The sequence below is a fragment of the Myotis daubentonii genome, chromosome 4 (genome assembly GCF_963259705.1).
Source record: "Myotis daubentonii chromosome 4, mMyoDau2.1, whole genome shotgun sequence".
Classification (NCBI taxonomy): Eukaryota; Metazoa; Chordata; class Mammalia; order Chiroptera; family Vespertilionidae; genus Myotis; species Myotis daubentonii.
Window position 1 is genome coordinate 76,201,316 of NC_081843.1, and position 17,826 is coordinate 76,219,141.

At 45.3% G+C, this 17,826-nt stretch overlaps 1 protein-coding gene across 1 annotated transcript; it reads left to right on the top strand.

The window, feature by feature from the left end:
* The first annotated feature begins 15,775 nt into the window (after positions 1-15,775).
* On the top strand, positions 15,776-16,821 carry LOC132233516 (ubiquitin-conjugating enzyme E2 R2-like). The gene has a single exon (XM_059694291.1). It carries the CDS (start codon positions 15,799-15,801, stop codon positions 16,495-16,497), a length of 699 nt encoding a protein of 232 aa, XP_059550274.1. The 5' UTR covers positions 15,776-15,798; the 3' UTR covers positions 16,498-16,821.
* Positions 16,822-17,826: the final 1,005 nt, after the last annotated feature.

Sequence of the window (17,826 nt, forward strand, 5' to 3'; positions counted from 1 at the left end):
TACACAGCCCAAAACCATGACCACAATCAAGATAGTGAACATATTCATCAACCTGAAAAGTTTCTATGTGCTCTTTTGTAACCTCCCTCCTGAATCCACCCTATGTCCACCCAACACCAGGCAACCACTATTCTGCTGTCACTATACATTAGTTTGCATTTTTCTAAAATGTTATATAAATGCAACCAGAGCATATGTAGTCTTTTTTGTTATGCTTTATTATACTCAGCATTATTACATATCAATCAATGTTACCATATGGTTCAATATGGTCTATACCTGAGATAATGGTATTGTGACAATATCAGTTTTCTTGTTTTCTTTTCAAATATGTTTTTAATGATTTTAGAGGGAGAGGAAGGGAGTGAGAGGAAGAGAGACAGAAGCATGAACCAGGAGGTCACGGTTCGATTCCTGGTCAAGGTACATGCCAGGGTAGTGGGCTCAACCCAGTAGGGGGCGTGCAAGAGGTGGCAGATCAATGATTCTCTCTCATCATTGATGTTTCTATCCCTCTCTCCCTGTCCCTTCCTCTCTCTGAAATAAATAAAAACATATTTTTTAAAAAATAGAACCAGTGATCTCTTGGTGCATGGGATGATGCTCAAGCAACTGAGCCATACCAGCTGGGCCCTACATCAGTTTTCTGGTTGTGACAGTGAAACATGATTATGTAAGACATTATCATTTGGGGAACTAGATAAAAGGTATGCAGGAATTATATTATTATTATGCAACTTATGAATTTTAAACTATTTCAAAAAAATAGCTATTTTTTAAAAGTTAAACCCAATCTCTACGATATTTTGGGGGACTTAGGGAAAGAGCCTGGCCTACAAATGGAAGAGACAAGAAGCTGAGAATTCAGTACAGATGGGCTAACCCCGTGGTCGGCAAACTGCGGCTTGAGAGCCACATGCGGCTCTTTGGCCCCTTGAGTGTGGCTCTTCCACAAAATACCACATGGGGGCGTGCACGTACAGTTCAACTGAAACTTCGTGGCCCATGCACAGAAGTTGGTATTTTGTGGAAGAGCCGGTATTTTGTGGAAGAGCCACACTCAAGGGGCCAAAGAGCCGCATGTGGATCGTGAGCCGCCGTTTGCCAAGCCGCAGTTTGCCGACCACTGGGATAACCTAATCACTATTTTTAGAGGAGATATACATATATAACATATAAATTTTCCAGACTCATGGCAACTAAATATGGCCACTTGACAGAGTTCTGGCCATAAATATATAAGCAGAAATCTGCCGGTGCCAACTCTTTCCTATCTTCCTGTCCCTGCCTGGACTGTGGACATGATCTGGACCGACAAGCAGCCTTTTTTGCAACCATGAGGATAAAAACCACAGACTAAAAATGGTGACACAAAAGTATAGATTACATACCTCTGAACTTATTTTGTGGCAAAAATAGAGTTATATCCATTTAAGCCCCTATAGTTTAGTGAAAGCTGAATGCCATCTCTATAAGGAAGAAACCTCTCTTTCTCCTGAAGCAGTGGGGCTCACCAGTGGAGGAACAGCTCTGCCTTGCAAAGCATGAGGGCTGTCAGCCAGACAGACTCCACTGTGAAGGTGTGACTGAGAATGGACAGCAAGAGGGTGAGGAAGTGGGGCTTACCACATCTGAGGCAGTACCTCAGGGCCTCTCCTACATATCTGAGTATACTTTGGGGAGGATAAATAAAGTAAATGGATCCTGAGCCATCATAATTTGGGTACATTTGGGTAACCTAGTTTCCTTGCTGGCCCCACAATCACCATTGTGGGAACTGCAGGGTGAGACAAAGTAAAATACTCTAATTGCACACCAAGCTAAGTCCACCTCAGTAGCTCCTTTCTTCCCTAGATAACAAAGGAAACAAGGTCCTTTTTCCTGGGGCTTCTGACATTAAGCAAGTCTGAAGTCCGGGCTTCATTCAACATCTCTAATCCCCACCCACCATCAGCAACATCTCAGGATTTTCCCCCTTGCCTTGAGGGGCACGAGGCTGCTCTGTTACATCTTACTCAGTCTCTTCTCATCTCTTTCTACCAGCTTTGAAAACTTTTATGACATTATTTCAGACTTTATCTATCTATAGGTCTGGGTTTTTTAATGTGTCATGTGTGGTTTCTTCATGCTTTTTGTAACATGCTTTGGTCAATATTCCTATTCTTCCTAACAATCATGTTTTGGACTTTCAGTGGCATTCTGAAGCAACACTGTCATATCTAACGTATCAGCTGAGGGTCAGCACATTCCAGTCCTACTGTTGTGTTTTAGTGAACAGTTCTATTGGTTCACTGCTACCCCCATTGTTTACTCATTGCCTTGTGGCCGCTAATGCAGAGTTGAGTATTTGCAACAGAGACCCAATGGCCCCACAAAGCCTAAAATAATTACTATTTGCCCTTTACAGAAAAACATTTGTCAACTGCTGGCATAGGCTATCATGTATTCTGAGGTAACATAAAACGTCAGCATATACAAACTCCAATTTATGTTGTTCAGATGCTAAAATCCTTAATTTGCCTGTTTGGTGATTGATTTTTGCCATATTTTCTGTAAAGGAACATTTATTATCTTATTCAGTCCCCTCAATTACTACATAATATTGTGAATTAAGAACCTGATATTAAAATGTAGCCTATTATTTGCAATATATAGTATGGTCCTAACTCATAAATTATAAAATAAATATAAAATACCATTCATGGGTTTGTTATGGTATCTTCTCTGAATTATTACTGTTAATATTGGTTTATTTTTAAAGGCACTTTTTGCTTTGACAGGAGAAATCCTCCTAAATTATTTATATAAAATGTATTATCATCTTTTTGGATCAGTGAACTAGATGACAGCTCAATTTGAGGCATTAAAAAACCTTTAGAGAAATCATTTGTGGTTTTGGCAAAAAATATATTGCCTTTTGGAATAGAGATCATGTGATACTGAATAAGAAAACTCTAAGATAATAAATAATTGTGTGACAGCAACAAGCCTGCCCACTGAAATGAGATTTTTTTAATAAGCCAGCAACAGAGGAAAATAAAAAGGCAATGAAAATACATTTTCAATCAATTTAAAATAAAGTTGCAGAATTTAGGAAGCCTGAAAACAGTGCCCTAAAATTTAAAAGTTTCCTTGTTGGGACACAGAAAGACCATACTAACGGTGTTAGTAGAAATTGAAACAATTGCTGGAAAGCAATTTTGCAATATATATAGATAAAGTCTTAAAAATGTTTGTACCTTTTAAACACAGTTAGTTACTTATAGGTATGTGCCTTCAGGAAATAGCCTGAAATGTGGATGGAGACGTGCACTTTGATGTTAACGAAAACATTACTCATTAGCAAAAATAGGAATGAAATTAATTAATTAAATATTTACCACATTTTATAAACTGTGCTGGATATTGGTGATTCAATGAAACAGGCTTTGGTGAGGGAATAACATTTCAGCTAAGAACCAAAAGACCTGGAAGTTAACCACCCAAGAGAATTAGAGAGAAAATGGGTATATTTGTGGAGCATGGGAGGGGAAGGAGGGAGAGATTGGAGGGGCTGGTGACAGTTCTGATGATGGGGGCAGGGGGTGTCTTATAAGAACATTCCAGACACAAGGATCAGAAATATTTGGAATAAATACCAAACTACAGAGTTAAGTGCAGGCATCCAATATAGTAACACCTGTATATCAGCCTAATCTTTCTTTAAAATACTTGATTTTGATCCCTCCTCCAACTGGTGAAAATGTAGCATATAAAGATATGTTCTGTCTTAGATATATCCCTGAAAAAGGGGATGGGCTGTTGTATGTTCTAAAACTACTGAACTGAAACCCCAAAGCATTTTCTGAACTAAATCTACAAGAGTTATTTTATTAGCTAAATTTCAGAAGCAAAATGTCTTTTGTTTTTATTTTTTAACTGAGTAGCAATGCAACAATCAGAACAAAATATGCCTCCTATTCAAATCTATAATTGCTCACATAAAAACTACCCATCACCACATAGGAGTGAGCAAATTTGAAAGATTATTTTAACCTTCCAATGCTATTTCCCCTCTACATGATTAGTATTAATGCTCTATATAATTGATTCATAATTACATATCCCCACAAAGACTACAGGGCTGGGCCTAAAATCAAGGTCTGTGATGTCGAGGTCATATAAGTACAAAGTGACCCATGTGGCATCACCATGGTGACCACACTGGAAATTGTTCCTCCAAGGGAGACTTGACAACAGATAGCAGCAGGACCATTAGCAAAACTTCTCTAGAGACAAATGGAACTGATGGTGCAGTTCCTGAGGACAATGAAGCCCCCCCTCAGGCCTTCACCACACTATGGCCTGTGTCCATTTAATCCTCTATTTTTAATACTTTTTTTCAGTTGGTTCTTTGGGGTTTTCAAAATATATAAGGATATAATCTTGAAGTAATAATTTAGCAGTTCTAGGATGCATCTTTATTGTATTTTAAATTTACTGGGAAAGTTTCTAGTCTCTTACCATTAAGCAGGAATTTTTGTGGTTTATATTACTATGTATTTCACTAAGGGTTTCTTTTCTTAATCAGAAAGAAACACTGAATTTTATGAAGCCCCAAGGAGAAGACAGGAGCTGGTCTTGTCAGGCTTTTATGAATTCCAAGATATTATCCCCTGGGTCTCTGCATTTCTCCAAAAAGAAACTCACTACCAGGTAACAGTATCAGCTATTGGAATTAGAGATGCTCTTATAGTTAAATGTTACCACATTTCTGCCCTATGAATTCCTATTACTTGTTATAAAATGTGTAAGTGCTTAGCCCAGAGAGCTTTTACCATAATGAAGGACTGTTTGCTAAAGGCCTGCCTTTATTCCTTACTTGTTTTTTCTATTCCCTAACCCAACACTGGAATAACCAAGGATGAGCTTGTCGGTTCCAAGCAGAAAATGGACTGAGGGCCACAAAGAAATGAAATCCATGTTATCTAGAATATGCAATGAGCTGGCAAACAGCAGGTAGACCAGGAAGCTTGGTGGTATTGATTGAATAAGTTCAGCCTCTGTCAAAGAAAAATAGCCTCCATGAATTACAAACTGAAAATTAGACAATCGGCTGCCCTCGGCCCAGTGTAGAGTGGCCTGATAGATAAAACAGATACGATAGCACAGACGGTGCTCCTCTAGATTTTCGGGTGTGGTAGCCATGAGAATGCACTGCTTAGGTCTCCTGTTGGCAGAAACAGAATGGACGGACAGCCCCAGCTGCAGCCCTCTGGATCCATCACCGTGTCTGCAATGAGGCCATGCTTCCCAACCAGTGGCCGGCAAACTCATTAGTCAACAGAGCCAAATATCAACAGTACAACGACTGAAATTTCTCTTGAGAGCCAAATTTTTTAAACTTAAACTACATAGGGAGATACATTGTTATTAACTTAATTTGGGTACTCCTAAGGCAGTGATGGCGAACCTATGACACGCGAACTCATTTTTTTGGTTGATTTTTCTTTGTTAAATGGCATTTAAATATATAAAATAAATGTCAAAAATATAAATCTTTGTTTTACTATGGTTGCAAATATCAAAAAATTTCTATATGTGACACGGCACCAGAGTTAAGTTAGGGTTTTTAAAAATGCTGACACGGTGAGCTCAAAAGGTTCGCCATCACTTTAAGACTTAGGAAGAGCCACACTCAAGGGGCCAAAGAGCTGCATGTGGCTCGTGAGCCGCAGTTTGCCGACCACAGCCTAGGCTGCCCTAAGTCTTGACCATGCATGGTGGGGGTACTAGTGCAGTCCATCCTGAAGAGTGGAAAACTTCTCCAAACGGAGACTTGGGCTGGAGAATTCCCCATTGATCTGGCTGACATGTTCTTAGAACTGCACTGCAGTCTCCAGCTCTTCCTGCCAAATCTGTCTTCCTTCCCCCTCTCCTTCACAGGTATCAGATTTGCATCACCATCTGCAGCTCTCCCTTTTATCTTTCACAGGCATTTTCCTCAATAAATCCCCTGCATGTCTGAGCCTATCTTGGTGACTGATTCTCCCAGAAACCAAATGATACAGAGAATTTACATGAAATAGTCAACATTTGAATACTGGCATTAACTCCCTCAAAGTCTCTTTTTTTTTTGGTACATAATTTTATTTGATTAATGTAGCTATTTATAAGGTTTTCTTGAGATGTTTCATTAGTATAGAAGTTCTTCCTCCTTAAATAATAATACTCTACCATTATCTATGACCACACACTGTTATTAAGAATAAACTATATTTTTCAAAAGTTGTATCATTCATTCATCCATTCCACAAATATTGAATCACATCTATGAACCTACTGACGAAGATTCTTTGCTTGACCACTCTTTAGTAAGGCTCCTAAACCTTCTGTGCATTTTCCTGTAAAATCAAGTTTTAACAAGAACCCTGCTGTTTAGCATGAACCTTCCACCCTCAATATCTGCTCATCCTTGATATCTGATCACATTCCTCATTCTCCACCATCCATTGGGGTGATATCTGATCACCCTGGCCTGTCTTCAGTATGAATCCTGTTAGATAGGTATGGGAACCATGCCAGGTCCCTGGATAATCAAGGCTGGTGGGAGCACAAAGGTCTGTTATCAATACACCAGAATGACCAAAGGCTGCTCTGGGCATGTGCCTAAATGGAATGTCCAAGGACTCTGAGCCTAGGAATCCTAATCAGGCCAAGATACCATGAGCGGGTGCAAGGACACAAGGTACACTGTGCCCTTCTGCAGCAAATATGATTGATGTCACTGCTGGCACGAAGCCTTCTTTGTCTAAATAGTATAAAAGTAGAATACATGGACTCACAGCCACTCAGAGCCAGTCAGACAAGCAGAGCTGTGCAGAGCTCTTGCTGCTGGCTCTGACAATAGGATTAGCCAGAATCCCACCTCTAGCCCTGATATTTCCCCTCAGTAATTTTTCATCCACTGACCCCAACCCTGTGCCTTGGTTATAAAGTCTTGCTTGCCTATGTTATATTGAATTCAATCTCCTTCCCCCACTGCAAAATTCTATCAAAGTGGTCCCTATGCCTATCACAATAGTACTGAATAAAGTCTGCTTTACCATCCTATCTAATAATAGAGAAAGATGGTAATTAACCATAACTTCACTACCCTTCCCATTGGCTAATCAGCAAGATATGCAAATTAACTGCCAGCCAAGATGACGGTTAATTTGCATATATCAGCTGGGAGCGTAGCAAGCCAGGCAGCTGAAAACAAGCTGGGCAGCAGAGGTAGGATCAAAACAACCCGGCCGGGCAGCTGAGGGAGGTGGGAACAAACAACCCGGCCTGGCGGCTGAGGGAGGCGGGAACAAACAACCCGGCCTGGCGGCTGAGGGAGGCGGGAACAAACAACCCGGCCTGGCGGCTGAGGGAGGCGGGAACAAACAACCTGGCCTGGCGGCTGAGGGAGGCGGGAACAAACAACCCGGCCTGGCGGCTGAGGGAGGCGGGAACAAACAACCTGGCCTGGCGGCTGAGGGAGGCGGGAACAAACAACCCGGCCTGGCGGCTGAGGGAGGCGGGAACAAACAACCTGGCCTGGCGGCTGAGGGAGGCGGGAACAAACAAGCCGGCCTGGCGGCTGAGGGAGGCGGGAACAAACAAGCCGGCCTGGCGGCTGAGGGAGGCGGGAACAAACAAGCCGGACATCCCCCAAGGGGTCCCAGACTGCGAGAGGGCACAGACCGGCCTGAGGGACCCCCCCCATCCCCGAGTGCACAAATTGTTGTGCACCAGGCCTCTAGTCTACACTAATAAAAGAGAAAAATGGTAATTGGCATACGACCGATACCCTTTTCATTGGCTAATCAGCAAGATATGCAAATTAACTGCCAACTAAGATGGCAGTTAACCGCCAACAAAGATGGCGGCTAATTTGCATATTGCAGGTAGGATGGTACAGCGCCATCCGAGAGCGGGTTGGGGGTGTGAGTGCCAGCAGTCGCCCGAGACCCAATCCTGCCGGTAGACCCGGACGCTGGCCAGCGGGGCGGCTGCGGCGTCCGCCCACACACACGCCCTCAACCCGCGGCCTGGGCGGGGGGCGGAGCCAGCAATTGGAGGGGGCTGGGGGTCCCCTGCCCAGGCCTGATGCCTAGGCCAGAGGCATCAGGCCTGGGTGGGGGGCGGAGCTGGGGACTGGGGGGATATGATGGTCCCCTTGCCCAGGCCTGAAGCATGGGTCAGAGGCATCAGGCTTGGGCGGGGGGTGGACCAAGCGATCAGAGGGAGATGGGGGTCCCCTGCCCAGGCATGATTCCTGGGCCAGAGGCATCAGGCCTGGGCGGGGGTCAGAGCCAGTAATGGGGGGAGATGGGGGTCCCCTGTCCAAGCCTGACACCTCTGGCGGAGGCGTCAGGCCTGGGCAAGGGGCTGATCAGGCGATTGGAGGGTGATGGGGGTCGACCCCTCTGGCCAAGGCATCAGGCCTGGGCAAGGGCGGAGCCAGTGATGGGGGTAGAGGGGGGTCCCCTGCCCAGGCCTGAATCCTGGGCCAGAGGCATCAGGCCTGGGCCAGGGGCAGAGCCAGCAATCAGAGGGGTCTGGGGGTGCCCTTCCCAGGCCTGACGCCTGGGCCAGAGGCATCAGGCCTGGGCTGGGGGCAGAACCAGTGATGGGGGGAAATGAGGGTCCCCTGCCCAGGCCTGACACCTCTGGCAGAGGTGTCAGGCCTGGGCAAGGGGCCGATCCTGCGATTGGAGGGTGATGGGGGTCAACGCCTGAGGGCTCCCAGTATGTGAGAAGGGGCAGGCTGGGCTGAGGGACACACCCCCACCCAGTGCACGAATTTCGTGCACCGGGCCCCTAGTCCTATATAATAAAAGGCTAATAGACAAATCGACTGAACAGTGGAACAAGTGGTTGCTATGACACACACTGACCACCAGGGGGCAGACGCTCAACACAGGAGCTGCCCCCTGGTTGTCAGTGTGCTCCCACAGTGGGAGCATCGCTCAGCCAGAAGCCAGGCTCATGGCTGGCAAGTGCAGAAGTGGTGATGGGAGCCTCCACAGCATCGCTAAGGATGTTCAACTGGGAGCAAGCCTATGCCATCAGTTGGACATCCCCCGAGGGCTCCCAGACTGCCAGAGGGAGCAGGCTGGGCTAAGGGACCACCCCCAAGTGCACGAATTTTGTGCACCGGGCCTCTAGTCCAGTGATGGCGAACCTATGACACACGTGTCAGAAGTGACACGCAAACTCATTTTTTTGGTTGATTTTTCTTTGTTAAATGGCATTTAAATACATTTTTTGGGACAATCTATATATGTAAATTTTAAACATAAGAGGAAAAAATGGAAATTCTTTTGTCAATAAAATGGATGAGGATTATAAATTTTTTTCATGTTTTTGATGAATATTACTTATTGCTATAGTAAGACTGGGTTCAGCATCAATGCTAATGTGTTATTTTTGTGAGCCCTGAGAATCTCTATTAATATATAAATAGATGAAATTGGAGCAAATCTTGTTATGAAACTATGTCATTCAATTCTTTGAACTATTTCTACTTTACATGCCAAACCCACCCAGTGCCACATGGTCAAATATTATTTTTGTGGCCCATCAGCTGATAACTCAATTAGTTCCTCCTCAATTTTATTGAAAGCACTGAAATGGAAATCACCCTGAATTGTGAAGAGATTTGTTACTTATCATTAAAAATATCAATTTTTCAATTTTGGGGAACTATATCAAAAGACTTTTCTAAGACTAATCAAATCATTCTTAATTATACCTCTTATTTTTTCATTTAGTGTCATTTCCTTTACCATAATATGTTCACAAGTTGAGAAAACTAAGACATTGTTAATTATATTCAATACTAGGGGCCTGGTGCACGAAATTCGTGCACTGGGTGTGTGGGGGGGGGGGGGGGTGTCCCTCAGCCCAGCCTGCCCCCTCTCACATACTAGGAGCCCTCAGGCGTTGACCCCCAGCACCCTCCAATCGCCTGATCGGCCCCTTGCCCAGGCCTGACGCCTCCGCCAGAGGTGTCAGGCTTGGACAGGGGACCCCCATCTCCCCCTGATCACTGGCTCTGGCCCCCGCCCAGGCCTGAGGCCTCTGGCCCAGGAATCATGCCTGGGCAGGGGACCCCCATCTCCCTCTGATCGCTTGCTCCACCCCCTGCCCAAGCCTGACGCCTCTGACCCAGGCTTCAGGCCTGGGCAAGGGGACCATCATATCCCCCCAATCCCTGGCTCCGCCCCCCACCCTGGCCTGATGCCTCGGCCAGAGGAGTTGACCCTCATCACCCTCCGATCACCAATCACCGGATCGGTGCCTTGACCAGGCCTGAGGCCTCCAGCAGAGGTGTCAGGCCTGGGCAGGGGACCCCCAGCTCCCCGCGGTTGCAGGCTCCACCCCTACCCAGGCCTAACACCTCTGGCTGAGGCGTCCAGCCCGGGCAGCGGGGACCCGCAGCTGCAGTGGCCCCGCGATCGTGGGCTTCGCTTTAGGCCCAGGCAAGGGACCCCTAGCTCCTGGGACTGCCAGCTTCGACCGTGCCCAGCTCCCATCGCTGGCTCCACCCCTACTTCCTGCTATCACTGGCCAGGGCAGCAAAGGCGCCTGATTCTCTGATCATGGCTGGGGGGCAGGGCAAAGGCGGCCCCAGGGCCGCCTTTGCCCTGCCCCCCAGCTCTTAGCTCCCCCCTGGGTTTCCGATCACTGTCAGTGGCAGGGGGCCTCTTCCTGCTTTCCCTTTCGCCTCCCTGCATTGTGCCTACATATGCAAATTAACCGCCATCTTGTTGGCAGTTAACTGCCAATCTTAGTTGGCAGTTAATTTGCATATAGCCCTGATTAGCCAATGAAAAGGGTATCGTCGTACGCCAATTACCATTTTTCTCTTTTATTAGATAGGATTGTTAACATACTTTTAATAAATTGAGCTAAATCTTCAGCTTGCATGCTTTTTTAAAAATGTACTAACACCCCAGCTGGCATGACTCAGGGTCATCAACCCAGAAACCAGGAGGTCAGGGTTCAATTCCCCATCAGAGCACATGCCCAGGTTGAGAGCTCTATCCCTATGCAGGGGCATGCAGGAGGCAGCCAATCAATAATTCTTTCTCATCATTGATGTTTCTATTTCTCTATCCTTCTCCTTTCCTCTTCCTCTAAAAATCAATAAAAAATATATTTAAAAATGATAAAAAATAAAAAGGTACTAACAAAGGTATATTGAAAATACTCATTCTATAACCTAATTAGCAAAGTTATTCTTCATTGTCACATAAACTATAATCTTACCTAATAATAGACAAACATGTAAATTAACCATCCCTCCTGTGCTCAACAGCCAATCAGAAGAGTATGCAAATTAACCCAACAAAGATGGCGGTTAATTTGCATATGTAGGGGCGAAGCGGCAGAGCAAAGACTGAACGCTCCGTCCAGAGCTGTAAAGACTGAAGGCTCCATCCAGAGCTGCAAAGACTGAAGGCTCCTTCCGGAGCGAAGACCTGGGTCCCAGGTGCCGGAGGAAAACCGGTGCCGGCAGCCAGGGGAAGGGAAGGCCTATTGCATGAATCTCTTCGTGAAACGGGCCTCTAATATAATATAGTTCAATAACCAATCAGAATTCTGACTCCATTTTTTATTTCAACTAACCCTGCCTTCTGAATTCTAATTGTAGATACATATGTAGACAAAGTATGGAGTTCTGCTTGAGTTTAACATCTGGATATGAGAGAGCTGTGGACAGCCTCTGCTCTAGGAGCAAATATGGCTTTTGGCATGATTCCTATTAATGTTTAAAAGGGAATTCTACTTATTGCTCTATGCAAGTTTAAGGACATTTATTGCAAACTTATAGAAATAGGAATTTGCAATAACATATTTTTATAATTATTATCACATTTCGTACCGCATAGAAATCTCTAAGACATACGCCAGGGACCGCACGTTTTTGGGCAAACTGCACGTTATTTAAATCATCATAATGCACTTTAGGTGTTGTTTTTCAATAATTATAACATATTTATTTACAAAAACAATTAAACAATTAAAGTTCCTAGTACTTTTTTTAACATATGGTAGTGCGTAAAACATTTTCCTCTATGAAGAGTGACCAAACAAAATCTACATAAGTATCTAGATTCGCTCCTTTTTCCATGGGCAGCACAAACTCTGCAGGCTCTCGTAGGAAATTTTTTCTTTCCACTCGCTGGAATACACGTAGGTTCATGCTGCTTCATATCACCTGACAACCTTTTGGGTGGATCTTTACGAGGTGCTCTCCTTGAACCTCCAGGGGAAGGGCTGGACAGATTTGTCTCAGGTTCCGGAGAGCCTTCATTATTGTCATCCGTTATCCAGTCTCTCGCCGCCGATAGCAGAAACTGTTTATACTTCATTTTTGCTTGTGGATTGAGGACGTTGTACACTCTAAATGAATTGAAAAGTCCACAGTTTATAAGGTACAGCACTACTGTTTTTGTCCATTTCATCGTTTTCCTTAGAATGGAACAACACGAAAGGAAGTGTATCAGTTTCATTGGTTTCCTTCCTTTTCTGAGAGAGGGCATTTCTAAAAGCGCCAGAAACTTAAAGACGAAGACTATTCGAATGACCAAAATACTATGTAACTGCAATGCTTTATGGGTTCGTGCAATTATATAGTTTTTTGTAGATTGACCTACGCAGTTTCCACCAATGAGATCGCTTCATTCAATGTGGACAAGACAGTGTGTTGACATCTAAGGTCCATAACAGCTGGCACGTGAAAAACGAGAAAACTCGTGAGTGGTCCTTAACAGATGGCGTGTGAAACACGAGAAAGCTCATGAGCGGTACAAAAGGTATTATCATTAACATCTGTTTATATTCTATTAGAATCACTTACTGATTAGGCTGATGGCATAATTACAAAATACGATCAAGTATAAAGTCTTAGATCCAATATTTTATGGTGGGGAAGGAAAATGGATAAGAGTCAACTGGAGTAACCCCATCAAGCTGCATGAACATTGCTGCAGTGGATCCTTGTGAAGTGTCAAGAGCAGGGAGAGTTTTCATCACCCCATTCCAAATTAATTCACTCACAAAATCCAACTGATTTTCACATGACACAGTGTCAGCATTGTGTACAAAAGAAGCCACGGTCCATGTCTTAGCAGAATTTATATTTTTACTGACAAGACAATACATATTCTTACCCATGTGACATTTAAAAGCCAAAAAATGGCATAAATATAGTCCTTCAAAAGACAAAAAGGTTTAACTGTGAACTGATGTAGTTAGAACAGGTTTCAAGGACCTTGATCTGAGCCTTGACATAGGTTAAATGGAAGATCATTATCCTAGGTAAATGGAAGAATATAAGAAAAGACTTGGGAAAACCAAGATGGTAACATAGGTAAACACCGGAGATTGCTGCCTTGCACAACCACTTCAAAAATACAACTAAAAGACGGAACGGACATCATCCAGAACCACAGGAAGGCTGGCTGAGTGGAAATACAACTAGAAGGAAAGAGAAAAGCATACCGAGACTCAGAGGAGGTGTGGTGCGGAAGTAAAATACAAAGGTGCGGAGGTGCATGTGGAGAGGGCTGGCGGCTGAGGACATGATTGTCTTTTTCAATCGGGAGGGAGTCTCAGGCTCTGAGCTCCAGTTCCAGACAAGTCTCTGGGGACCCAGACTCATCCAGGAAAAATGGGACTGTCTGGCATCAGTCATAACTCCAGTGCAGCTTTCTCTCGGAGGCACGCACAGCGATTGCCCGGGCCTCTGAGGGCAGGACTGAGAGCAGCCATACTGCTCGCTCCACCCACCCTGTTGATCCCCTGGGACCTCGCCCCGCCCAGGCCATGCACGGAGGCTTTTGCATATGAAAGGCCCAGTCCTTTGTAATCTGAAAATTACTTAAAAAACTGCAGCTGCCCCAAGGCCCCAGGGCAACTTGCATTGCTTTACAGCTGGCTTCTGCTGGGTAGCCTCAGGCAGAGACTAGATTAGCACCTCCTTAGATCCAAGAGCCAGTGTACCCAGTGGTCAGAGTGAGACAATCCAATTACAACTCAGATCCATAAGGGACACACTCAGGGGGCAGTCTCAGTGAGCACCAAAGCCCCACTGAAGCAAGTCTTGCCCCAGAAGGGTGTCTTCAGCACAGAAGTTCTCCCACTGCAGACACAGCTGATTCTCACTGCCAATTGGCCTGGAGGTCAAATCCTCCCAGTGTTACCTACAACAATCAAGGCTTAACTACAACAAGACTGTGCACAAAGCCCACAAGGGGGTGCACCAAGAGTGTCTACCTCAGGTAATTGGGGAGGCTGAGCCACTGGGCCCTATAGGACACTTAGCACAGAAAGCCACTCTATCGACACAGCGAAGCATAAAAAATGCCGAGACAAAGAAACAGACACAAATGACAAAAATGGAGGAAAGCAAACTACTGGATATAGAGTTCAAAACCACACTCCGGAGAGCGTGTGTGCAACAGTGAGCTCGATCGGGGCGGTTAGCAACAGCCTCCAATGACAGCATCTGCGGTCTACCACTCCATCCTGCCTGCAGTTTGATGAACAAGTTCAGTACACTCACAAGAAAGGGCAATGAGGAATCAAAGTTACCTCTGCCTACAGGTAACTTTTAAAATGTTATCATTTGTTGAGGTGTAGATGTCTAAGATAAAAGAGGCTGGAATGCTGAGCCATCATGTGGAAGAAAACTGCCCAGAGAGTCATTAGACCTACAGCAAACCCTGAGCAAGGAAGAAAATAGAAGAAAAAGTGCTGGAAGCCAGTTCATCCTTGCTGCTTGACATAGTCACTGCAGGGAAGAAACATCTGCACAGCATGTTTCAAGGGACCTGGCGTATATGGCATACTGTTCTTAATATATTTGCTCCCCTTCTTGGCGCTATGTGTTTTAACCAAGGTCACCTCTCCCAGAAAGGTTGTTTCCCCAGGTAGGGATTTTTCCCTGAGGTTAGGGAGGGAATAAAACCCCTTAACTAAGTGCCAGGCGGGTGGTTAATCACTTTGACTACAAACAATCACGCTTAAGCTACATAATCTTTACTCCCTGGAATGGAGATAAGAAACGCCCTAACCTTTGGAATAGAAATTGACAGGATTAAAATCAACTGGTATAAATACAGATGTAACAAGACAATAAAACACAGAACTTGGAACCTTCTCCAGAACAGAGTGTCTTGGGAACTCACCTGGCTGGGGAGACTTCTGGAAGAGACTGCAACCACACATCAAGGCTTGATCCTTGAGCTGACCTCTTCCTATTTTTCCTGCTACGGAAAGCCCTGGATCTGCTCCTTAGGTGAGTGCACGACTGCCCATTTGCACTATTCTAAAGAGAAACAGCGGCTGCGGAGGCCCCAGAGAAGAACGAGAGGGGCGAGCGAGCGTGGCGCTCCCGGGAGGCCTGGCCCCCTCTCCTCATCATCGCCAGCCCTCTGCCACCTTTCTCCGCTTCCACCTTTTCTCCTCTCCCCCCCAAGTGGAGGCCCCCTCCGGGGCGGGGAGGACCGGGAGTGAATTCCCCTAACTCCTTCACCCTCTCCCTGCACCTGGCCCCCTTGTGAGGAGAAGGCCCGGCTCTGTCCGGCCCGCGTCGTGTGTGAGGAGCACCCCGGCCAGCCCACGGTTGTCTTGGGCCTGGTCCGGCCCGCCTGGTGTGTGAAGACCAGGGCCAGGTGCGGCCTCACCCGAGGGCGAGCCGAGGGGAGGGGCCTGGTCCCGCTCGGCTGGTGTGTGAGGACTGGGTCCCCCCCGCCCGGCGCCACCACCACCGCAATGGCCAGCTCCCAGAAGGCCCTGATGCTGGAGCTCAAGTCCCTGCAGGAGGAGCCGGTGGAGGGCTCCCGGATCACCCCGGTGGATGAGTCCGACCTCTACAACTGGGAGGTTGCCATCTTCGGACCTCCCAACACCCTCTACGAAGGCGACTACTTCAAGGCACATATTAAATTTCCTATTGACTACCCATATTCACCACCTACCTTCAGATTCTTGACCAAAATGTGGCACCCCAACATTTATGAGAGTGGACATGTATGCATTTCAATTCTTCATCCACCCGTAGATGCCCCACAGAGTGGTCAACTGAACTCCGAAAGGTGGAATCTTACTCAGAATGTCAGGACTATCCTGTTAAGTGTAATCTCATTGCTTAATGAGCCCAACATCTTCTCCGCAGCCAATGCGGATGCTTCAGTTATGTTCAGGAAATGGAGGGACAGTAAAGGAAAAGACAAAGAATATGCTGAAATCATTAGAAAACAGGTTTCAGCCACTAAAGCCGAAGCAGAAAAGGATGGAGTACAAGTACCCACGACCCTGGCAGAATACTGCATCAAAACTAAAGTGCCTTCCAATGACAACAGCTCAGATTGGCTTTATGACGACTTGTACGACCTTGACATTGAGGATGAAGAGGAGGAGGAAGATGCTGACTGTGATGACCATGATAATTCTGGGAATGAGGAGTCGTGACCTGCTCCTTCGAAGCCCCTGTACTGCCCTGCCATCTCAGGCCAAAGGGAGAGGAGCAAGTGGGGACCTAGCAGTGGCCCTCAGCAAAACCCTATCACGGGGTGGGGAAAACAAACATGGCTCCTGCTGACTCCCCTTGTGGATCTCAGTTGGCTCCTTTTTATGGACCTCTTAATGGAGGGAAGGTAATTGTGAACGAAAGGGGCCACATGCTGAGCTGACAAGCTCAGGGGAGGCCTGCATGGCAGTCTGAGAGACCTAAAGTAACCACAAAGGATGGTCTGAAATTAAACTTTAACTCAGAGCAGTTATGGTGGGCAGTTACGTCCTTCACTGACAAGGTCAACCTTTACCTTAACTGAGCCTATCTGTATTTTTGCATCTATGATAACACACCCTTGAAATGTCTGGGTAACTTATAACTTTCCTTTTTCTGGAGCCCCTGGGGCACAACCAAATGTGCTGGGCCCTAGGACAGATACCACAAATTCCTTCATTGTTATGTTAATTGATCCTGCACCCACCTAAGTATGTGTCCATCATTTTACTTTTATCCAATCCCAGGGATTTCCCTGCTTTGCTTTATCCCTCCTCCTTAATCTATCACCAATGAATTTCATGTAACCCGCTTATGTCCCTCCTTTGATTGCAAATGTATAAATACAAATGTAACCCCGCCATTCTCCGGAGCACTATCTCAATTCGTTGAGGTTCTGCTTCCTGGCATATGTCGACAGTTTGGCTCAAATAAACTCACAAAAATTCTAAAAAAAAAAATAAAATAAAATAAAAAATAAAAATAAATAAATAAAAAATAAAAATTCACATTCAGTGTTGTGGTTTTTTTTTGTGTTTTTTTTTAAATATATTTTATTGATTTTTTACAGAGAGGAAGGGAGAGAGATAGAGAATTAGAAACATCGATGAGAGAGAAACATCGATCAGCTGCCTCCTGCACATCTCCTACTGGGGATATGCCCGCAACCCAGGTACATGCCCCTGACCGGAATCGAACCTTGGACCTTTCAGTCCGCAGGCCGACGCTCTATCCACTGAGCCAAACCGGTTTCGGCTGTTGTGTTTTTTTAAGTCCCAAAATTCATAGCTAGAAAACCCTGTCCCATGTCCTGACTTAATTTTCCTCTTGCTTTTGCTTGCTTTCTTATTGAATACTTAATGAATTTTATGCATGTTGATCTATAGCCTGACTTCCACTGATTAGGAAACCCTCAAAATTATTTTTTTAGCAATTCAGTGAACAGATTATTTCAGATTGACAGCCATATTTAATCCATGATTCAAATTCAAATTAATTTGAAAAGGTACTTC

Coding starts and splice junctions, on each gene's coding strand:
- LOC132233516 (XM_059694291.1), top strand. CDS start 15,799: ATGGCCAGCTCCCAGAAGGCCCTGATGCTGGAGCTCAAGTCCCTGCAG.